At 39.3% G+C, this 25,003-nt stretch overlaps 1 protein-coding gene across 1 annotated transcript in view; it reads right to left on the bottom strand.

Moving 5' to 3' along the window:
* Nucleotides 1-7,243: 7,243 nt before the first annotated feature.
* Nucleotides 7,244-25,003, bottom strand: part of poc1a (POC1 centriolar protein A) — a 40,353-nt gene continuing 22,593 nt past the window's right edge. The window contains exons 10-11 of the mRNA XM_028575619.1: nt 15,464-15,742; nt 7,244-8,408 (exon numbers count right to left, since the gene is read on the bottom strand). Of these exons, the coding sequence (XP_028431420.1) occupies nt 8,298-8,408; nt 15,464-15,742 (390 nt within the window). The 3' untranslated portion in view covers nt 7,244-8,297. The remainder of the gene's footprint in view (nt 8,409-15,463; nt 15,743-25,003) is intronic.

Raw genomic sequence — 25,003 nt, 5'->3', positions numbered from 1 at the left:
ATATAGTTGTAGTCCCTGTGAAGCACACTGTAAGAAAGAACAGTGTGATATACACAGTTTATTTCATTATTATTCAAGTATTACAGTTTTTTTTACAATCACTTTGCCACTAATTTCAGAACTTTGATGTCATTTTTCAAAACTCTAGACACAAAACTCACAACCAATGATCAAAATACAATTTTTTTCAAAACTCCAACACTTGTTTCAATTGCTTGGATACAATACACATAAACCTAAGATCATTTGTTCATTTAACAAAGATCACCTGTTCAATATGACACAACTGAACATCAAAGTACTACTATTTCAAATAGCAATTCACACATTACATTTCAGATGATTGTCTATTCATTTCATTACAATCATCTAACTATCAATTGATACAACTGCTCAAAATGATAAGTAACTGTTGCATTACTCTTAATGCATAGTTGTATGGAAACAGACAAACAATATTCCATGTTTAGATCATGAAAGTTTCAAGATAACGAGACTCATTGTCACCAGTTAGCGTGGAGCATGAACCAATCAGACTACATTATCTATGGATGTAATATTTCATCATCCTTCTTTACTGTAATGTACTACTGTTTATCAGACACTGTTTATATGCTCCCATGTACCACCTTTAAGACTATTTACAGTATTGACAGTACTGCACTGTATGGATGCAGGCCCTTGGAATTGCTGGTCCAATTCTGCCAACTCGTTACTGATGAGATATATATATATATATATATATATATATATATATATGTGTGTGTATGTATGTATGTATGTATGTATATATATATATATATATATATACTAATACCACATTGTTCACCATGCCCAGAAGTTTGGCTAATTGCAATGTAGATGAGAAGCTGTGTCCAAATCCACAAGACAGAGTTGATGAAGATGTAGAAGTACAGTAATCACTTCTTTGTTTTGTTTTTTACTGTAAAGTACAAGCAAGTTGAGGAACACTGCATTTGATGTTTTACAGTACTGTCTTTTCTTTTCTATTTTGTAGCTAATTTTTTTGCTTTGATTCAAATAAACCTATGTTGTGATCGTACTGTATTGTTTTTCATCAATACATTTCAGATTTTTGTTCAATGATTCCACTGTGTCTGTAGTATTCTCTCTACTACTGCAGTACTTTTACAGGGATGTATTTACATCTAGTACCATAATGAAACATGTACCACCTATTTTGTACTACAATATTTAATGATTGTACAAACGATGACACGGTGAAACTGGAGGAAAATGTTACAAAGGTGCAGGAAGCGTGACTGGAATATATAATTAACATGAAGATCAAAACATAGCTTGTTATCAAAGGTGATGCTCATGTGAGGAAATTTAACAAAGCAAATGGTACATGTAGGTACCTGCCCCCAACAACCAGAGACGGCTAAGGTGCCAGAGTGATGCTTCACCTCGGACAAACTGTGATAAAATAACAGAACACTTTCTCAAATGTAGCAGCCTCAAATATCTGTGATGAAATTGTTGGGTGAACTCGTTGAGTGCTCAGTGTCCACAGAAGTAAAAAAAAAAAAAAGCAGGCCAGTGTTAATGCTGAGGTCTTCAGTGGAAGTGTGTGAGCAATGACTGCTATGCATTTTTCATGAATCCAAGATGGAGAGAAGTGGATGTGTGTGCATTTAAGTGTAGATTCTGTATGTACAGTATAGTTTGTGTATGTCCATTGAAGAGCGGTGAACACGTGCTTACGCTGTGAACTCTTAGCGACAGAGAAGCCTCTCAGCTGAATGCATTATTAAAGACCAAACTAGAAAGATGAGAGACAGAGAGTAACATAACACACAGCTGGCTGAGTGACAAAGAAGGAACTCACTTTAAACAAAATGAATCAAATCTCCTCATAGCAGTAATCATGAGAGAAAACCAAATAAAACATTAATGATTGTGAGTGTTTTCTTGTGCCATCCATCCCTTTAATAGGTTGATTTGCCAAATATGTTTTGGAGAAGTGGGATTCCTGCCTGGATTACATTCACTGGAAATGTTTTATCCAATATAGGAAGTGTGATGTGACATCCTTAAGGTCTCGGTATACCTAAAACAAACTAGTTTGTACAACCAAGCCAAAATATCTGAGCAGGATGCAATTCCAATGTTCAAAATATATGTGGGAAAGGAGTTTCAGACACTGTAAGGACATACTGAGGACTTAACACTTCACAGTAGGGAGCAAGTCAGGTTGGATGGTTGGGCTGACAAAGCACAGGACAACGGAAACCAGTTTTTTTTTGTCTAGCATATTGTTGGTTTATTAAAGCATACCATGAAGTTACAGACAAATTGTAGTTGGGTTAAATTTTTCACGGTCGGTCGGTCCACCACCTTGGTCAAGACTGAAATAACTCAAGAACTATTTGATGTTTGTGACATTTTGTTGCCTTAGAATATACTTGCCAATGCAAATTAAGAGACAAGGTTGTCACAGCAAGGTTAGAGAACAGGGTTTGGATCAGCACCTCTTCTGGCTAAAGAAGTGCTTCAATCCTGCCAAAAAATGAATAGTCTACCAACCTTAATGGAGCAGGTGGACACACCGCCTGTCAAAGAGTTAACAGGACAAATCCACCCTAAAACTGAGTCACCCAACCTGCCCTCAAATTCTCTCTGCTGCTCTCTAAACTGCCTGTCTCTCTTAGTGATGCTGTTATAGTTCTAGACTGATCTAGAACTGCTCTTTCATCTCTTTTTTCATTTGTTTCCTTTTGTGTGTCGATTTTGGAAGTACTAATTAATTTTCTGTTGATTGACTAATGGATTTATCCACCCATTGTTTCAGCTCTAGCGTTTCAAGTTGTTGCTGCTCTAGAGATTTGTGTCATTACAACTTGACGCTAGCCTGACAAACACAACACAGCAGGCTTCAAATAATAAACAGCTATTACATTGGCAAAAGCAATAACATCTGATTACAGTGTACTAATTGTCACAGCACTGAACACATGTGGCACATATTAAAGTTTTCAGAATATAAAGCATCTCTCTCCTCTGAATCTGCTGGCAGTGTTGTGGACAATTAGGTACTTTGATTGAAATGCTATGGACAGAAGTGTTTAATTCAATATCAGTAATATTAGTAATAGCTAGAGAAGGCAGTTTCTTAAGAAATTGCAGTGTGAACAGTATGAAGAAGCAGCTGTATTCTTCCATTAATTTGAATGGGGAAAATTTCTTCCAGCATTCACACCAATGAAAATAAACCTTTCTCGGTGTCCTATTGTTTGCAACAAACAGCAGGCTTATTGGCTGCTTAGAGAATGATTTTGTTGAATTGGATTTGTAAGTCAAACTATTTAGCTGGTTACTTGTTTTTTAAATCTTCTTGGTATGGAACGAATAGCAGATATGATCAGTGCTACTAACTACAACTCTGGACTGACTTGGGATCAAGTGTGGAAATGCCTTTCGATATATTTGCAATTAAATTATACAGAGCAACACTGTGGCGTCCTCCCCACAGTATTTGTATTTTAAACTTGGTTCCCAAGGTCAGGTAGATGCTATGATCACCAATATATAATATATATCCCTAAGTTGTCATGACAGATTTCTAGAGCAGTTCCAAATCTGCAATAAAAGTGACCGAAATAACCTAATGACCATTTATGAAACAGACAGTAAAGTTTAATCCTAATTTATGTTTTTATGCTTTTGATTAGTGCTTGAATTATTGATGATAAAGTGATAAAATGATTTAAGTAACATTTTGGTTGGATATGTACAGCAATTTATACTAAAATTTTGATGATGATTGACTGTCTTCATGCTGTTGTGGCGACGATGGACTGGTATCAGGAACCACAATGTCCCGGACTTTGTTGTGTTATCAATGTCTTATACATTTGTATTTTCTTACTACCGTATTGAATTTTGTCTAATAAATTGAACAAATAATTAAATTCATGTTTACGCTTTTTGTTTTTTTATATCTACAGAAGTGACAGAAAATTAATTGTCAACAATTTTAATTATTAATCGACAGCTTTGTTTTATAGGTTGGCTTATTGTAAAGTAGGTCATCAATTTTAAACTCTCAGCACACATTTACACCCCATGAAGCGTGTGTGAGTTGGTTGCATTTGTGTGACCTGAGCAGTGGCAACGCAGGCGTGATTTAGAGCTGACATTGGAGCATCGAGGTTACACTGCAAGCTGTAGTTTCATATTCTACTGTGTGGACTCTTACTTACTATATATTAAGTAAATATATATTATAGATGTGTTTAGAATGAAAATCTTTGCTGAGCAGCAGATGTGAGCAAAGTTGTTTTTGCCCACTGAAATGAATCCAGAAATAGACGGAGGATAAGAGGGCAGCGTTTTAGAAGAACTGCAGCTCCTTTTTTCAGATTGCCATAACAGAATAGTTGGGTCAACAAGATTAAAACTTTTTTGTTGTTGTATTGTGTTACAACAGAAAAACAAAAATCTAACCTCACTCGATCCATTTACTCCCATTGGGATTGAATGGAAAAGAAGGTTTTGGCGCAGAAGCTGAGGCGTGGGTTGGAGGAGCAGATCGCCAAACCTCAGCAACTGCCGACAAGCACGGCTCAGTCTCAGAGGGGGGAGGAGTGGGAGGCGATGAGGGGAGAAAAAAGGGGGGACAAGGGGAGAGGAGGGGTGAAGCAGAAAATGAGGCACTAGGGAGTTTTGCCAAATCCAGCAGCGGTCAGAGAAGACATGGTGGGACTAAGGCTCAAACATGTTTCTCCTCTGTTAAACAGTTCTGTGATAAAACTAATGTTAAAACTTTTCACACCTGTACATATGACGTACTTACGTTTTATATCCTTAATGTTACTTTAATGTGGCTTTGTTGCTGAGAGGTACTGTATCTACATTGTTTAATTAGAAAGTTAATGTAGAAAGTACAAACAGTACTGTAGTTGTCCTTTATCTAACAATAGCTTTGTTCTTTTCCCCTTAAAGTTAGGTTTCATTTCATAACAGTGAATTAATTGATTATGATGTAGGTGGAGGTGGACTTTATTTCAAGCTAGGCATCCCGCCTCTACAATTGAACACCGTAGAAAACCCAGACTTTATGATAATAGGACCTTGAGTGTCATTGCAAACTGCTTCAAAAGTGGGCCATAATTGCATGTAGATTACCAGTATTTGTCACCTACATACAGCATGACTCCCTTAACGACATTTACTACAAACCAACATTCAGAGTAATATGAGTCCCTTTTGTAGCTCTTGGATGTTTACATTATTTTGTCTACCCTGTGCATATGGCTCCGTCTGAATTCATGAACATCTCTTTGGGCTTGCAAAAACATATAGTGCACCTGCTTTGCTGTGACTAACTGGAAAGTCTAGCAGTTATTCTGTTTTTCTACTGTGGTTCCTCAAAACCGTTTGGCGTATTTTTTCTCCGCAGACAGCCTCTCATTTCTTTCCTAGAAGTACAAAACGTCCAGTTCCCCCTCAGCTCATTGTGACCACCACACTGTTACAATAATCATTTCAGTGATCATCACCAAAGACAGGGACTAGTACAAGTTGCAGTTCTAAGAAAACGCATTTGGCAATAGATGTTTTGAGAAATCTGGCTTTTATTTCACCCAGAGTGAAACTATGTCTAGCAGTGCATCAGGGCACAGCAGCAGTCTGGCCGAGAGAGTGACTGGGTATCATCTCAATGTCCTAAAGTCTGAAAATGACACAATGTTTGAGGACACAAAAGGCCTAGAGGAGTAGCAGAGTACAAAAACCTGACACACTGAACTAGTAAAACACTGAAACACACTGACACACACTCAGGCAAGCAGTGGCAGCAACCACAGCGCACCAGGAAAAACTTATCCAGATGTTCTCCTCATAGGATCACCAACCCCCTCTCCTCCCACACACACACACACACACACGGGCCACACATGGGCTACATATTACAGAGGCTTGCTCTCCAACTTCTCTTTTCTCCAACTTCTCTTTTTCACGCACGCACACATGCGCACACAGTTTACAATGATATACAACAGCAGTGGAGAAGCTGGAACCGAAGAACAGTTTGTGTTTCTATATGAAAAACACTATGGATTATAGTTGCATTCAATTTCTATAGTTTGACTCATTTTCTATCTTTCGACTAATTGATTAATTGTGGGGAAAAAGTGAGGATTGGCTAAAATGTCCTCACTTTGCAGAAATGTCCTCATTCCCAAGGTTAAAACTAAACTTGGTCCCCACAAGGAAACACACACACACACACACACACACACACACACACACACACACAGTCAAGACTTGCAGTTATTGAACCCACTCTTTCAGCCCCTCCTCTACTCAACTAGAGCTCCTGGCAGGCTGTCTGGTTGAGGCCCATAGTAAAGGGAGCCGTTTTCTCTGGCCTGTGTGTGTGTGTGTGTGTGTGTGTGTGTGTGTGTGTGTGTGTGTGTGTGTGTGTGTGTGTGTGTGTGTCCTCAGGCCCCAGACAGGAAGGAAGAGAGTGGGCCCGGCAGCACAGCTCCAGAATTCCGGTTTTGTTTTTCTTCTTTTTCCATCAGTGCAGAGCCTGAGCCGGGTCTTAAAGAAACAGTCATTAATATTTTCCCCTCTTAACGACCCTGCACTGTTTTCTCAGACCTCCACAATAGGACTCGGTATGATTCATTGCATTAATATGTAAACATATTACCAGTTTGTTAAATAAAAAAGTCAAATGAATGAATGAATGAATAGGTATTTAATGGCTCAGATGAATATGCTCCTCTACAGAGCACAGTGTGCGTCTAAGCAAGGCCTGAGGCTCATTTTCATTGAAGCTTCTAAAAATAAAAAGTAATGATCTAGCATCAGTGGTCAGGTTACGTAAATTACTCAGGGGGTGAAACATAAGAATTTTGGGACACAAGCAGGGCAGGCGTATTTAGCTGCCTCTCCATGTTTTGTAATAACTCCTCACTCAAAATCTGGCAAAGACAGGGTTGAAAATGAGTGATGGAAGACACAGTTCACGGCTCATGATCTTAACATCCCTGAGGATAATAAAGACAGAAAAGCCAGGATTTCTCGGGTAACTGCTCGGGCTCTGTGGACCAATCAAAGCAGGAAACTCTTACTCTTAAAAACTAATCCGGTGACATCATCGATTTGGCAACGATTATGAAAACAAACTCTTTTACTTGTTACACAAACAGAGCTCAGTGTTGTGAAATAGCAACCGGAATCGTTTTATCAACCAAGTTCAAGTCAGAGATAAGAGTGGAAAACATTTATTAAGAAGGTACACAATAAGTTACTTTCAGTGTGTAAAAGTTTCACACACAGGATATAAAAGGGACGGAACAAGTTGCTTATCTTTCAAACTGCAGTAATTACAATCAGCTGTTATGCACGAACAGAACAGAAAATCCAAACTGCACCATCATTTTAACTTAAAGTACCGTATATACCGTCTTTATTTTGACATTTTGTTTCATTGTCAACAGTCCAGTAAGAAGACCAAAACCAACAATGAGTTTATCACTCAATACTTTCTGACTTTCCTACCCCGTCTGTTGCTCTCAGCTGTAGGCCCATTCGTTCCACAATGTCAAATCTTTAAAATTGGGACACAATTATATAATTTCACAAAAAAAAAAAAAAGGCAAAATAAGTTCCTTAAACAGGCACATTTTTTAAAGCAAATATTACTCAAAAAGAAGACAATAGTTGGAAGAAAACATTTGTTGAAGAATATTTTCAGGACTGCATTAACTTTCACACTCATTAAGTAAACTCATTTGCTGCACAAGTGAGTGTTTACTGATAATTTGTAAACTGTTTACAGTATATGTGCTTCTTGATGAAAAGCAGCGTTTTATGCGCACAAATAGAAATAAAATGTAGTGTAGTGCAAAGGCAAATACGAAAGTCTCTTGCATGCGTCTACACTTTTGTAAAGGCAATCCTCGTCTGCACACACTCACACACCGACTCTCACACAGTGACTAGTAGCAGCAAGTCCTTCGTCAGCAGAAAAGGGACTGCTCTCTCAGCATTCTTGTAGAAGAACAACTTCTCTAATATTCAACAACTTCACTTCTGATATCTCTTTGTTAAATAACCAGACACAGTACATCAGCAGTAAGGCTCAGTGTGCATTTAAAGTCCAGTCAGGAAAATGGTTCAGGACTATGTGCAAGATTGGACATTTTAAGTATGATCTTACAACAACGAGAGAGTGCTGTTTACGTGTTTCTGTTAATGGTGTTGGTGTGACCCCTTTTCCCCTCACACCACAGCTCAACCTTTCCCTGGTGCCGCCATCTTCAGGCCTCCTCTCGTCTCTGGAGATGTAGACCGATCTCCATTTGGTTCTCCAAACACTCCTTGAGCTTGTCCTCTGTTAGAGTCAGCCGCTGCTCCAAGATCGAAACCGTCTGGATGGAGGGAACAAGAGGAGAGAGAGACCAGACAAAGAAAGAAAAGGGGGAAGGAACAAGATGGATAAGAGAGAAAGAGCATGTTAGAGAGGGCTGTGTAGCATCAGATTGACAGTAATGACTATATAATGGCGGTGTTTGTGTGTGTGAAAGAAGCAGTTCTGTGTGTGTTTGAGACAGATGTTGTGCATGCAAGACAATCCAGCTGATTATTGTAGAAAGATCTGCTGCCTGAGCCGAAAACACCAGAGTTTCTGTGTCTGGCACGCACCCTGTCTTGTTCTCCCTCTCACACAGTTGCATAAACACACTTACGCACACAGAGAATACAAGAAGGCCGCTATCCGAAACAGGACGGCCATGTGTGGGTAGTGAGATCACAGTGTGACATACTTTTCCTCTCAACATCCTCCAACAGTAACAGTATTTGTTGTTTGTGTCATCTGGGCCTGTTTATTAGGAGCTTCCAGGTGTAATTTCACCATCTGAATGAACAGATTACGGAGGATAGAGCTGGCTTTTCTATCTTTTATTGTATGTGAGCTTCAGCAGGCACATTAAAGCAATAATTGAATCAGCCTTTTATCATCTAAAGTATAATCCCAGTCAATTCCCACTGTAAAAATGTTGACGCTGCAAAGTCTTTAGATAACTTGAAAGTAAAAAAAAATACAAACTTGGGAAATAATGTCACGGAAATCAGTGTTTATATAGTGAAAGAGTTGTTAACGACCTTTGGACAATAAATGCAGTTTCAGATCTAAATAAAAAAAAAAATTCTGTGCTTTTGAGTGATTTCTTTCCTCTACTGTACTTTTATTCCCTCAAACTGCATTATTCACACGGGGCACGTAAACTTGAGTAGCTTTGCGTCACACACGTGAGTTTGGTTGCCCAAGTTGAAATATTTGAATCTTACACGGATACACGAATGACACAAATTTTGCGTGTTTGATTCATTCGCTTCGCCCACCCCAAATTTGCATCTATTCATTGGCTTTTTATGTAATCGCACAGCACAATCCGCAAGAAATTTGGGCGGTGTGAACACACCACTAGTCTATAATCTGTCAGTATCTATAATATTTTTTTGTGTTTACATTGTTTTTTTCTTAACATTATGTAAAGCACTCTAAATGTCCTTTGTTTGAAAGGTGCTATACACTGACAAACTCACCTTGGCTTGCAATCATAACTATGTAGCCAACTTCATCACACAACGTTACAGGTCTAAATTGTTGACGGATACCTCCTTGGCTTTGGCTTTTATTATAATCTAATCATTATTCACATATGTGAGGCGAAGTAAAACATGAATGAGTTGTGCTAATCCAAACGAAAAAAAAAGAATCTTCTTCTGGAAACACTAAAGTGGCGACAGTTCCCTCTGAATCTCTGACAATTGTTTACGGAGCTAGTGTTGCTTGGTGACAAACCCGATCCCAGCTAATAAGCATTTTTGGACAGCAGTGCTTGGCAACATAGATTTGGTTCAGGCCAGTAACAATCAAACGGTAAACATGTTTCCCCCTCGACAGACAAGCCTCTCTAGATTTGGGCCAGCGGGTGAAAGATATGTCAACAAGTCTTGACCTGTAATTTCATGTCCCTTCCTGTGCCAGCGAGTGTTATTTTGAAATTGCTAGAAAGTAGCACAGAGATAAGTCATTTATCAAAATATAACCAGCTGTGTGTGAGGCACTGGATAGAGAGATGGAAATGAAAAAAACTGATTTACCAATTTAGTTTACCTCAAAAGTTTCATTGAGAAATAACTTCATGCTGGTAAATTGTGATTGGATTTCTAAAGGCTACTTGATTAGTTGACTTTTTTCCAGTGTAATGGTCGCTCCACAGATTAACCCTATCCTGCAGAATTTCTTAAGGTCTGATGAAAACCCAAAACATATGTATATGTCGTCATGCCAACATTTTTTTTTTTTCATTTTGTCCATGAATACGAACAAATTGTTAACTCATTGATGGCAGGGTGGCAGCCCTAGAATCTTAAATCCCTTTGATTCCAATTTGAAAAGACTGAGAGCAAGAAACAATGAGAATAAAATGAAAAATGGGCAGCAATACAGCTTGAAAATGGTTATTGGCTATCGAGGTCCTGCGTTTGAACCCACAGTGCCACACAAACAAACATACAACCAGGCATGAACAATCAAATGCGTAATGATGAAGGAATTGATAAAGATTGTTAAATTCCTTAGATGATCTCATACTCAGCACACACCAACGACTTCAACAATGTGTGGGCGAGTGGTGTTTTCTTTTGGGTCATCAAACTAGATAACATCTCCTGGTATTTCATGCATCATGGGAGAGAAAGGGCATGCATTTCCTCTGTCTCTCCCTCTGCCTGTCTCCATTTTCTAGATCAATACCACCCTGTATTTTTTACCAACCTGATATGGCTCCCCAGTACTCAGCCCGCCCAACTATGGGTGTTTGTGTGCGTTTGATTCTGCACGTGTCCCCAGGCAGCTGAAACATTATATGGGCATATAGTTTTCATCTGGAGTAGAAACCAAATCTTTATGCTCCTAAAAATAGAGCAAGCTGTTTTTCTTTTCTCTCCAGAACACATTATACTCTCCATCGCCCTGAGCATTACTGGCCTCTGTTACAAAGTCTCATAGCTTTGGTATGACCCACACTAGAATAGTCTGAAGGCAAAGAAAGGCAAACTGGTGCTGGTTAAAGGTGGCAAAGTCAGCTCTTTTCTTCAAATGTAGCTAGCTGATGTGTGTTAATAAATATGCCACTACTGGTATTAGTGATCCCATAAGATCATTGTGGAACTGGTGAAAAACTAAATGAAAAAAGCACACACAAATACACACATAGAATGGTGGTGTGAGTAAGTCCACTGACCAATATCACCAATATAAACGGAATGTGTGTAGCACAAGCACTGCTGCGGTGTTAGCATCCATAACCAGATTAAAAGACATTGTATTACGATGTGTACAAAAAGCCAATAAAAAGCCAGCCAGTCATTAGTTACAAGCCTCAGGCTAGTCTTAACGTTTGCTCTTTAAGCTCAATGCTGCCATAGCATGCTAACAGGATAACTTACAAGTTCATGTTTTTACTTAACCTCTCCTGAAAATGACCACTTGAAAACGTAATGAAGGATTTTAGATGTTTACAAGATATAATGGCAAAAATTCAAAGGGAAAAACATTACTTTTGAGCACTGCTCCTAAAAACGTTTTTTTTTACCCTCAACATCGAGCTACATTACATAACATAGGAGAGTTTTTGTCCCCGACTCTGCCTCAGCGCAATGTGCTGTAGTACTGTAGGTGGAAGTGAGTCTGAGTGGTTGTAATTTAGCGGGTCGGTTTTTTCGGTAGTTATTCTGTAATATATTGAAACCAAGATGTTTGTATTGTTACCAAATATAACAACAGACAAGAAGCCTTTCCCCTACCGATTTTAGACTTTCAGAGGTTATAATGATTTGTAAATAGTATGTATGATGAAAGTGCATTGTTGGTATTTTAAATTACCATATTTTTTAGAATTATGGTGAGTTATCTTTCTTTCTATGTTCCTTTCTCTACAGCTCAGAGGGAAAGTAAACAACACTATAAATCTATCCAATTCCTCAGAATCTCAAACAGTGTGGTGAAAAAGAGCGTGTGGTTATCAAGCGGTTTAGTGGTTTCTAAAAGTCCAGAACCTACACATCACAGAGAAAGTTAACAAAATCTTCTCACCTAATTCTTCATTCAAGATTTGATATTTGTATTGTACTGTTGTCTGTACTGCATTGTCTGTTTGTGTGTCTGCTTCTCTGTCTGGGAATTTAGCCCTTGTTTTCTATTGTGTTTTAGATCTGTTTTACTTGTTTGTTATGATTATTAGTTGACCCCTTTCCCCTTTGTCCCCAATGTTGTCCATGTGGTGTTACTCCCCTTCCATCTTAAGGACCACAATGGCAACAAGCCTTTGGGCTTTATTGTGTTTTTATCCTCTTGTTGATTATTGTTCAATAACGTTTTCAATCAATCAATTTGTCATAATTAAGAGGAAGAGTGTAAAAGAAAGGGACAAGTGTGGGTACTGCAGGCTTAGTGTAAAGGACATGTAACGATGGATTATCAAAAAGAGGGAAAGGAAAAAGAAAGGGTATGGGGGTGTTGATGTTTGGGAAGGGGAATGGGGGGGCAGACAAGTGAAAAACAGCTAACACAGCAAACTGTGGCTTTGGAAGCTTCAGTCTAACGTTAAATAATTCATCATCTTCCCTCTCAGTCTCCTCGATTATTAGAGTTACAAAGAGCTGTACAGTGAAAAATAATGCTGGGGAAAAGACTTATAATGGAGCAGGAATATAGTACAGAAATAAATAATGCTGCTTTGTCAGCCTAATCTTTAGAGGATGGCAGGGCATTGATTTAAATCTCAATGTTAGCCAGCCAATCTCAAATTGAGCAGAAATTAGATCAAGAGTGTCAGCCCATTCTACTCACACCTTTTCGTGCATTGTAAAACAGAGTGCATTTTGGGGTTAAACGGTAAACTTAACTAGGTTGAGCCTGTCTAGCGTGAGCCACGTGTCGGATGTCAGGCTTTATCCTGAATATATATGTATGTATGTATGTATGTATGTATGTATGTCCGTTGATCCAGACTATACATTAGATTTTTTTACAACATAATGCAGATCACATGTAACTAGCAGTTCTCTGAGTATTACTGTTTTGTAACTTTTTTTTAACAAGCTATGTTGTTGTACCTCAGCAGATGAGGTACACTGAAAAAGTTTGTCAAAGCCTGTACCCGTGCTATTTGCGGCATTCTTACTGTCCCATTCAGGGGGGAAATTAAAAAGGTGCAAAAGTTACTTTTACATTTAGTACATTTTAGTCACCAAAACTCATCGTGTGTATCCTTGAGGGCTAACAAATGTATTAAATGCATGTCCTGCCTCATAAAACATTTGCAAAGACAATTGTTAAATATTGTTAAACCTCTATTTCTGTAAATCCATTTTCACAAGCTGACAGTCTTCTTCTCTGCTTTTGTTGGGGCACTGTAGCTTCTCTTGGTGCATTACTGCCCCCGGTAGATCAAGGGATAAATGTGAAGCTATTGGGAGGACTGTGAATTGCATCACCCACAGTGCATGCATGAGACTAACATGGACTTACTGGATTGACAATGCTGGAAGTCACTGCAAAGCCAAATGGAGAGAACAATGTTTTTCAATGACAGCCTTAAGACGCATCGCTAAAAGCTGCACTACTCTCTCACATTCTGTTTGTTTCTAATCATTTATCTTCATATAACAATAACATATTCTTTAGTACAATTGTCATAATAATAAATTATTTGTTATACTGTTAAAAAGAAACTCTCTCCTGCTTTTTATGGCTGTATTTGTGGCCAAATCCTCCACTGTTCATTGTAGCACTTGAACCATTATCCAGTGGTATTGCTTCTAACAACGAGAAAAAAAGGTGGGCTTATATATTTTGAAGGAAGAAAGGGCACATTATATCTCATATATCATATCTCATATTTGTGGGAAGTACAGTTTATAAGCATAACATGCATACATCCTCAAATCAATGCATGAGTTTTGGTATTTGATTAAAAAAAATGGGTCTTTGATGTTTCCCTGAGATTACATATCTAAGAACCAGGTCTCTTTACGGTGCAACATCACTCATCTGGTGATTTTTCCAACAGGCTCAAACTAAATAATTAGGAGAAAATTTGCAGCAATTACAGTATAATGGTAAATAATGTCAATAAACCATTTTAATTAAACACTCCCCAGCCTTTAGACGCTTTTAGATCAGTTTAGTTTCACAATTTCCAGGGATTATGGCTTCTAATCACCTACAGAAAGTGATATTTTACTGTATCTTAACACTGAAAGGAAAAACAGAAAAGTAGATAATAAATTAGATAGGTGTTAACAACACCTAGCAATGAGGTATGGTCTGATGCAGAGCCGCCAGTGGCTGTAGCCTCTGGCTTTGCCAGGGAGCTGGGCCGGTTAAATAAAAATCTTTACAGCAACAAAAAGATGGAATTGCTGTCCACTGCATTTAGGTTCGCAACACTGATGAATACAAGTTGCAAATTCAACAGCTGCAGTCATTTAATTTCATACTGGACAGGTTGGCTAAAAGGACTAAGTTGTACTTTCCTTCAGGTTTGCACCAAGAGCTGAGCCTCAAACTACAGCAGTTATTCCAGGTCTCTCAGTGTCCATCACTGATCACATCTATGAAGCTAAACAAATGCACACAACAATAAAAATGACTAGTGGTGGCTTTTCTTTTTTGTTTTTGTTCGAGAGTCTGTTTTTAGTCCTGCAGGCTCTGTTTTTAATTTGGCTTCATCCGGACAGTTCTTCTGTCTTCACTGTGTGTAATTAGGATTTTACCAAGTTAACTGGTGAAGTCAAATATCTCCGCTGGCATTGTGGCACAAATGTGTGAATTTCATACTACAATTGACTACAAATGATTGTACAGTAAATGTGTCAAATAAGAAACCTATGTTGCAACGACTGTTAGCTGCTACTCTGGTGTGTTTCATATGCGATGCATACAGGATCAGACTTACATTAAAAAATAAATAAAAGCAACATAGATGTTGTCCAAGGTAACTCCCTTTGGACAGTACCAGTGTTTTCCACCTTCTGAGGACGGTTGCCAATGAAATACTGAAACTTGAACTTGAAACTATGAATGTGAGGAATAGAATTGACCACACACACACACACACACACACACACACACACACACACACACACAGATTTATAGTTAGATACTTGTCTGGATTAAGTGAACAAAGTAATCTGTGAACAAATTGTGTATGGTCAATGTGCCAGTCACCAAACAGCATGGAAAACGTTTTTCTTTTTTTTTCTTTCATATTTCTGTGTTGCAGAAACCATCTCTGGCCTGGAGGATAAAAGTAAAGGAAGCTTTTGTTCTGAACAGTGTGAGTGGGTGGCACAGTCAAAGCACAATGCATGCTGCTTGTCATGAGAGATTAACACATCTTCTGCTTACCTGAGTGAGAATATCCAGTTGACCTATGATGTGTTCCAGGGTGCTGGCTAGACCAGGGGGGACCCCTCCATCTGAGAACTGGGACTGTGCTTGAACCTGGGATGAATGTGGTGGTAAACCCCGGGTCTGTGTCTGGTGGGTGGAGGAGGAGCTTGTGCTGAGGTGTCTGTGAGAGTGGGATTGAGTCGCTTTGCTGTGGCTGCCACTGCGACTGGCGCTCTGAGTGTGGGCAGCAGTGTGGGAGTCCTGTCCGGTAAAATGTTCTGTTGGTTCAGAAGCCTAAAAACAGAGAGGAAGGAGGGTGAAGAGTTGTTAGAAACTTTTTTTTTCTTTAAGATTATGTTTTTTGGGCATTTTCAGCCTTTAATTTTGATAGGACAGCAGAAGACATGAAAGGGGGGAAAGTGGGAACGACACGCAGCAAAGGGCCGCAGGCCGGAGTCAAACCCGGGCCCACTGCGTCGAGGAGTAAGCCTCTATACATGGGCGCCCGCTCGACCAACTGAGCTATACAGGTGCCCGCTGTTAGAAACTCTGATGGTCTCTGATGTGCTTCAAATAACATACTGTATAGTGCAGAGAAACTGAAATGTGAGTGTTTAAAAACTGACTTTTTGTTTTGTTTTGTTTGGAATGCTACAAGCTAACTGACATTTTAATAAGGGTGGGGGGAAAATCGATTCACGTTTGTATCGGGCTATTTTTGCGACGATTTTTAAAATTCATTATTTTCCCTAGACTCTATTTTTTTAACCAATGATTCACCTAAATATTTTCTGTTTATGGTACCGCAGACGGCGACTACATCTTAACTGCCTCCAGCAAAAGAGACTGAAAGCAGAAAATGCAGATAATACATGTTATGTACTTCTTTAAAAATGAAATAAATGTTAGACTGACTGACTGACATGTGATGTGCATTCTTTTTGGAAAACAATTATTTTTTAGAAATGTTAGCTACAGTCTAACTAGCTAGCAAACAATGACATGTTTTGTTTATAATTAGTTACAGGCTAACTAGCTAGCTAGCAAGCAAACAATTACATTTTTGTTAAGGAATGACTACAGGCTAAAGTAGGTCTGCTATGTCCGAGCCTCCTGGACAGATGAGCTGGGACTCAGTTGCCTGCTTGTCGTAACGGTTAATGATCGATTAACAAGGGTTGGCTATCTGTCAGAAAAAAAATCTAAATTAGCGTCCCTTAAAAAAAATCTACACTGACTTTGCTTGAATTAATTTGGTTTCTGTAGAGGAACCTTTTAGACATACTTCAGAAAGGGCTATGGAGTCAAAAGAGGGAAACTGTTGACTCTCTCTTTCTCACACACACACACACACACACACACACACACACACACACACACACACACACACACACACACACACACACACACACACACACACACACACACACACACACACACACACACACACACACACACACACGTCACTCCATCACCTAGTCTATGTGACTAAAAACTGTGCACCCATCTATACGTTTTTTTGGCTCCACAGACCTCTATTTGTCTGTTTTACTCATCACCATGCAACAGGAAATCTATTCACACTCAGCTAAGCATGTTCAAGACAGCACTGTCAAACTGCGTTGTTCCTAAACTAAGCCAGATGAATGGAGCTGTCACCTGGCTCTACACATTTGCCACAGACAGGGGTAATACATACTGCTACAATACAACAGGCAGTGAGTCCCTGCAGTCATATACGATGGGCTATGAGATGTTCCGTGATGTTTTTTTTTTTTTTTTTTTTATCTGTTCCTGCTTCAGTTCTGACAACTTAAAACAAAAAAGATAGAACATACATTTCACAGAAAGACATTTTACTTTAAAAGAATAAAACAAGAAGTTGGCTGCAGGAAGCACTGCAAGAAAGTATAAGATGTGAAAAGGATATCACACAGCCAGAATCAATTGCAATTGCTCATAAGGAAAATGTCAGAAGAGGAACTTAATGCCCTTCAGCATATTGCCACCAGCTTCTAGTTGGTTCAATAGTCAATGTGCTCTCAATACATTATGCATGCTAAGACTCCGCAAAAGACGGGTTATTTTTAATACAGAGGAAAGAAACTGTCCTATCACTCAGCATGTTTTTTGCTAAAAAGAAAAATCTAAATGAACCTGTGACATTGTGCACATTTGTGTTCGTGCAGCATAACCGTCTATCACCAATGTAGATATTGTCCGACCTTAAATAGTGTAATAATAAATAGATGAAATAATTTCATCATTTGCATGTAGGGTTGACAGCAATGAGTTTTTGGCGGATGACCACTTTTTGGCACAACACCGGTAGCCAGTGAATCGCAATCAATGAGCCTTGTAGGGATGTAGCTAACCCGCCCCTGCTGCTGTACTGCGCATGCCACACACACACACACACACACACACACACACACACACACACACACACACACAGACACACACACACAGACACACACAGACACACACAGACACACAGACACACACACACACACACACAGATCTATAGTTAGATACTTGTCTGGATTAAGTGAACAAAGTAATCTGTGAACAAAAACTATGCAGACGATTCAACAAGTAGATTAATGAGACATTCTGAATAGAGCAGTAGAGTCGATGGAGATTCCTTCACTGCCACTGTACACAGCAATAACTTCAGGTCATAACTATGAAGGTGTTCAGGTCACGTGTTCCCATATAATGACTTACTGACATCAAATTTCATGCTGATACAGCCACACACCTAACTCCTTTTTTGGGGCTTTTCTGCCTTTAATTTGACAGGCCAGCTAGGTGAGAAAGGGGAGAGAGAGGGGGAAGACATCCAGGAAATCATCACAGGTCGGATTCGAACCCTGGACCTCTGCGTCCAGGCATAAACCTCTCAGTATATGTGCGCCTGCTCTGCCAACTCAGCCACACAGTGTCTTTTTTTTAAAGACAAAGTAAAAAGATCCAGGGACAGTGCACTTACATGGTATCTGTTTGATCTTTTGTTGGAGGCTGTAAAAAGACAGGAAGAGAAAACGAGGGAGAGAGAAAAAAAAAGAAAGAGAGATAGATAGAGAGAGAGAGACGGAGAGAGGAGACAATAGAGCAGTTCTGCTTAGCCTACAAGCTCCACCAAGACTGGATTAACTCTTGTTGAAAGTACGACTTATAGCTTTGTATTAAAACAGCTGCTTAAACACACAACAAGCACTCGTCCCTATGAGAAGCTGCCTAGGTCAAAATTTAAATTCTTCACTTGAACATACATATATATATATACATATATACCGGCACTAAACACTTTCACATACATGCATACTCTCATATGCATGCATATATACATACATACACATAATGTGTATGAGTATGTATGTGTGTGTGTGCTTGAGTGTGTATATATGTATGTGTGCATAAGTATGTATGCATGTATGTATGTATATATGTGCGTGCTTAGTATGTGCTTGAGTATGTATGTATGTATGTATGTGCATGGTGTCGGAGATGACTAAACTGTTTGTCTTTCAAGTTAGTCAGTTCAACTTTTTTCACACACAACACATTTTTGTTGTCATTTGCAATAAAGCAGTAAAATGGTTTATAGAGTGTACCCTTAATATATCTTAATACATACAATAATTTGCAATGTGACATGTGTACATAGCGATGTTGATGCTAAAACAATATATTGATCCGCAAACTCAACATGTTTTGTATCGCCGTAGCCTTACGTGGAGCCAGGGAAAACCCTAATACGCACAAGTGTACACACACACACACACATGTACAAACACAGCACACACAGTAACCACCCTCCTAATGAATCACCTGGAGTGGAAAAACCAACAGTGGAACATTTCCTGAGGCCCAAATTAAACTCTTAGTCTGACACAGCGAGCCATCAATACACCCTGCAAGCGACATACAAAACTATTAATCACTCTACACGCATGCACACGTTATTCACACACAGAGTAGGCTACCCACTTTAAATCTTCTGGGAATGGAGCAGGGAAATGAAGAGAGGTGAAAAAGCATATGAAGAGACAGACGGATGTGTAAAACTCTAAAATTTCTCCTCGGCAGCTGGCTCTTCAATCAATTTAAGTCTTAATAGAGTGATATGTTGGTAAAAGGGCTAAACCAACAGAGGATGGCTGTAACCAGATTAAAAGAAATACACGTTAAAGACACCTGTCACCCAAACATTTGAAAAATCCCTGAATGCTAAACTCTTACAACACAAGGGCAGCAGGGTGATATACTGTTGGTTGAAGATAAAGTTTACCCTCTGGCAACAGAAAGCATCTGCCAAATCTCCCTAAACCATCTCGAAACCCTTAATGCTCCAGGGACGCGGTTGTACAGCATAATCGACAATGTACGACGAGTTCTATGTATGAACAAAGGTGATGCTGCAATAGTAACAGTAAGAGTTTCCAGTTCAATAAGAGCATGAGTTTTCTTTTCTTTTTCCTTTTGAGCTGCTGTAACACAGGAATTTCCCCGGTGTGGGATTAATAAAGTCTATTCTATCTTATCTTGTCATGTTGTGTACTAAATATGTACCATGTCAAACACAGGTGTAACTAATAACATTCATAATGGCTACACTTAATACACTTGCACCAGTGCACTGGTAGAGTGCATTCAAGCTCACTGGCATATCTAACAGGGCCATCATTAGGTTATTAGTTACACCTGTGCTTTCAGAACTCAAAATATCTGCTGTTAGAAAGGTTCATTGAGGACAGTGTTAAATGAGAAACTGGAATTTCCAACAATTTTATAGGATTTTTCCAACATTAGTACAAAATGCTTAGGGTATAGGAGGAGCAACTTACACTAAACACCGAACAGTGATGTTTTATTATTTGTGAAAATGCTCTCCTCAGTGCTGAATGGTTAATCATTTTTGACACCGGTCGACAATAGAAATCACAATTTCAAAGAGCAGTGCCTTTTGATCATAACTGACTTAATCAAACTGTAGGGCTGTACCCAAATCAGAGTCGGCACTTCAGACTGATCAATCAAAATTTGTCAAAAAAGTGCAGTGACTCGACTGAAAAAAGTGCAAGCCTACATGGCGGGCTTTTCCCCTATTAAACTCCACTGTAGCATTACTGGAGACCTTTTACTGTAATGTCACACCCACTTATCCACAGGAAGAAGGCAAATAATGCAAGTAACAAGTACAAGAAGTACAATATGTTTTGACACCAGCTGTCACTATTTAACATGCCTTTGAGTTTAAATTGACTGTTCAAGGATAACGTGTTTTATTTTAAATTCATGCAAATCATCCAGACCCGCCCTTTCCTTTATGTCACTCATAGCACAGCTGGTGATAATATATCTTGTTGTTCTGCCACAGAAGAAGCCGTATGCTGTCATATATTATTGTAAAAACAAAACTCCACAGACCTAAACATTTTGCAAACAAAGACAATCATCATTCTTGCCTTCTGAGGCTTAATCACAATTAAAATATAAAACAAACAATATCTCTCTCTTTAGGTAAGGCTGGAGTGTGGGTGTGGGTGTGTGTGTGTGTCATAATATAACCATAAGATGTAGACAAATCTTTTCACCAACTGCTGACATCTTAGTTAATTACAGTGGAGCAAACATTTTATGCCAAACTGCTAGTGAGGCTTTTTGATGAATGAAGCCTGCGGTGACTCAGCTCGGACTTGTGCTTCTGGCCTCAGCTATAACTTACAGAATCAACAAGGGAGGGCGTTTCTCACCAAACCCTTTTATTAATGCTCTTCAGTCAACTTCTCACTCTTATTTTGCATCGCTCTCTGACTGCTTCCCCCACTCTTTTTATATAACCCCTTTTTCTCCCTCCTACACCGTTGTCTCCATTTTTCTTCACATTTCTCCTCATCCCCATCTCTTTTAATCTTTCTCCCTGTCTTTAGGATAAACAGGTGTCTGTTAATGGCTCTAAAGTTTTCATTATTTCCAATGTGTCCGTTTTTCCCATCTCAATGTTGTTTTTTTGTCTTCAGTGTGCTCATTTAGGTCTGGCTAGCTCACATGCTCACCCTGTTTTCCCACTTTCTACCTCTCCGTCTTGCTGATGTTCTCTCGCTCCACTAGACCATTATACACTCTTTAACTCCATCGTTATCTTGTCTTCAACACTCCATTGTCACACCCCGTGCCTTTCTCTCTATACCCTGCTGTCAAATGTATTCAACTCCCGCTGTCAGAACAATACCACCTGCCTTTCCATACCAGCACCTCAGAGGAAAATACAACCACAAACTGTATCAGAAACGGCAGTCTTCAGTGCAATGTTCTGAGGTCTTAAATATACTTTTATGGATTGTTTCACTGCTTGTTGTGTCTTTAATTAAGGAAAGTGCCAGTAAAGTTTAGTCTGATAAAATAATGGTGAAGAAGATAGAAGTTCATACAGCTACTGCAGTCTCAGAACACCCTCCCCGTTCTCCAATCCACATCGCCAAAGCTGAGTTGAGCTGTGCAGTGATGTGTGTATGTGTGTGTGTGTGTGTGTGTGTTGAGCTGTGAAGCGAAGCCTGCTGTGAGCGTGCAGCTCGACTATCTGCACACGTGAGTGGGAGAAAGATCCAGATGTGAAGGTAGAGACAGAAAGGGGGGAGGGGGGTCAGCGGGGGATGGATGGAGGGATTAGCGCGGATGTGATCAGAGAGCTGATCTGCCTGTCAGCAATGCTTGGCTCACTCGCTCACTCTCTCTCTCACTCTCTCTCACACACACACACACACACACACACACACACACACACACACACACACACACACACACACACACACAGAAACTGTGACACATAAAGATTTATTCCTGACTGAACCACACACACACTCTGTGTTTAGGTGGAGAGACCTCATTTTAAAGCTGGCTTTTTGTGTTTAACAAATAGGCCTACATGGTCCTGGTACAGCGCCCATCACTGGCAAATTATCATGGAGCTTCACATCCATCCAAGTACATTAAAGGATCAGCATATCAAATAAGCTACTTAAGAAATCCCCGTGGATTTGATTCGGAGAGGGCAGCAGCCATGGGTGGCGGTTTCATTAGTCAATTTCTTCCTGGTGCCAGGAATTATAGCCAAAGGCGGTTGTGTGTAATACTGGAGGTTCGGCATAAAAAAGGAGGGCGGTTTTTTAACACCTAGGTCACATTAGACAATTTAAAAACAGACTGTAGTCAGAGGGCTGTAGTCCTGCTTGCTTTCCAAGCCAGCCTCTGCACTATGAACCTCAGCCGACAATTAAGACATAGAAAGACCTGTAGTTTTCTGGCTGAAAAAAAAACAGTGTGATTTTCATAATAGTGTTTTATTATAATATTCATAATAAAACACTTGCTTTGCGAGTATACAAATACATCATAGCCCACAAGTCTTAGACATAGTCGTGCTGTCAAAGCCTTATGGGAGCTGTAGTTGTTAAATGCGGTTCTGTACAAATAGGAAAATATTTCTGAATGGAGATGCACTTATTAGCCAATTTATTAGGTACACCTAGCTAAAACTAATGCAGTCTAATACAACAGTCCTGCAATACATCCTACCTTCATGAAAGTCATTTTGCTGTTGTTGTTGTTGTTTGTTTAGAGAGGTGTTGATTCAACTGTAAGAAAACTTTGGAGGATTGTCACTGCCCGATGTGAGTCGAGTGCAGATGTGAGTTGCGCATGCTCAGATTTAAACGGTTACGGCATAACGTGTCTTACTGAAATTTGTGAAATCCATAAAACAATAAACGTTTCTCTTTACATACAATAACAGAAGATGGTAATAATTTCAAAAACGTTGTAGCTATCTATAATGGTTTGATTGCTAACATTAGCTCAAAAAGCCATTCAAGTGATAGCCTTTGTTGTGTTTTATTGCTAACTTATAGCCAGCAGCAGCAGTCATTTCAAAAACGTTTTAGCCATCTATGATTGTTTGATTGCTAACGTTAGCTCATAGACTGTGTGTTCGCTCAAAAAGCCGTTAGCATCTTGGAGGCTACTTGTCGCAAAGTGACGCATGCGCAACTCATATCTGCACTCGTCGCAAAGTGACGCATGCGCGACTCACATAGGCACCATCGACTCACATCGGGCAGTGACAAGGATGACCGACAGGTGTTTCATTATTTTGTCATATATCAGCAAGGATAGGCTAAGTAACATAAACACCTCTCTGTATAATGCCATACAGTTCCAACAGATCAACAAACTACATCCTCTAAAATTATTATACAGTTAAATCAACACCTCTTTCAAACTGAACTGAAAAACTGAACATTATACACTTCATGATGGTCGGATTAATTGCAGGACTGTTGTATTAGACTGCATCCACTTTAGCCACCTGGCAACTGAGTGTATAATTACATGCACAATAGGGCTGGGCAGTAGAGAATCCAGTCTGCAGTGTAGTTCATACACTGATAAACCAGAGAATTGTACAGTAAGAATCGGCTTCATGTTCAAAGAAAGTTTTTGTATCATACACTCGCTCTCGTCTCTCTTTATTTACATTTGTTGCAGCTGTATATTTTCAAACAGGGAAGGAAACCCTGTCTTTGCTTTTTATTTTGATGACAGTCATGTTTTAAAGCGCCCATATTATGCTCATTTTCAGTTTAATAACTGTATTTTAAGGTTGTACCAGAATAGGTTTACATGGTTTAATTTTCAAAAAACACCATATTTTTGTTGTACGGCACAGCTCTCTCTCACTGCTGCAGATCCTCTTTTCACCTGGTTTCTGTTTTAGCTACAGAGTGAGACCTCTTTTCTTCTTCTTCTTCTGTACTATCTTTGATTGCACTCACACATGCTCAGTAGCTCAGATGTAGATCATGTCAGCTAGCTAACTCTAGAGACAGTAAAAGAAAGCCAGTTTCTCCAACTTTGGTCAGTTACAAGGCAGGATTAGCTGGGAGACTTCTAAATGAGGGCGCACATGTAAGTAGTTCTTTTGCAGATTATGGTGAACTTGTGTGTGTCGTAGCAGTGCTTTGCTATTGAGAACGACGTAGCATGCTAGCGTTAGCATGCTAACGCTAACTCTACAAGCTAATGGTTGTGGTTAGCCAACTCATTTCGGACTGTGACGCCGATTTTGAACAGCTCACTAGGAGACTGAAGGCAGGACACATTCAGAAACCGTATCTCACTCAAAACAGCATGGATGGATTTTTTTCAAAGTTTGTATGTGTGTGGAAGCACCAGAGACACAAAAGAACACCCCAAATCCCAGACAAAAGTGTTTTTTTCATAATATGGGCACTTTAATAAAAGTACTTGTGATATCTCACATGTGGCTTTGACTTACAACGGAACATTTAGCCCACTTTGTAGAAAATACCGAGATTAATTCTCTGAGAATAAGAGGGGGGGAGGGTGGGGGGGGAGGTCCCATTGGTAAAAAAAAGTATTCATATTCATATCGAATGAGTTGCTTTTCCTTTCTGCATTTGTATCCACCAGTTTAAGGGATGTTCTGTACAGTGCACACATGCTGCCAACTGTTTATAAAAGTTCTTACAA

This window comes from Perca flavescens, chromosome 4 (genome assembly GCF_004354835.1).
Source record: "Perca flavescens isolate YP-PL-M2 chromosome 4, PFLA_1.0, whole genome shotgun sequence".
Taxonomy (NCBI): domain Eukaryota; kingdom Metazoa; phylum Chordata; class Actinopteri; order Perciformes; family Percidae; genus Perca; species Perca flavescens.
This window is presented reverse-complemented; position numbering and strand designations above follow the sequence as displayed.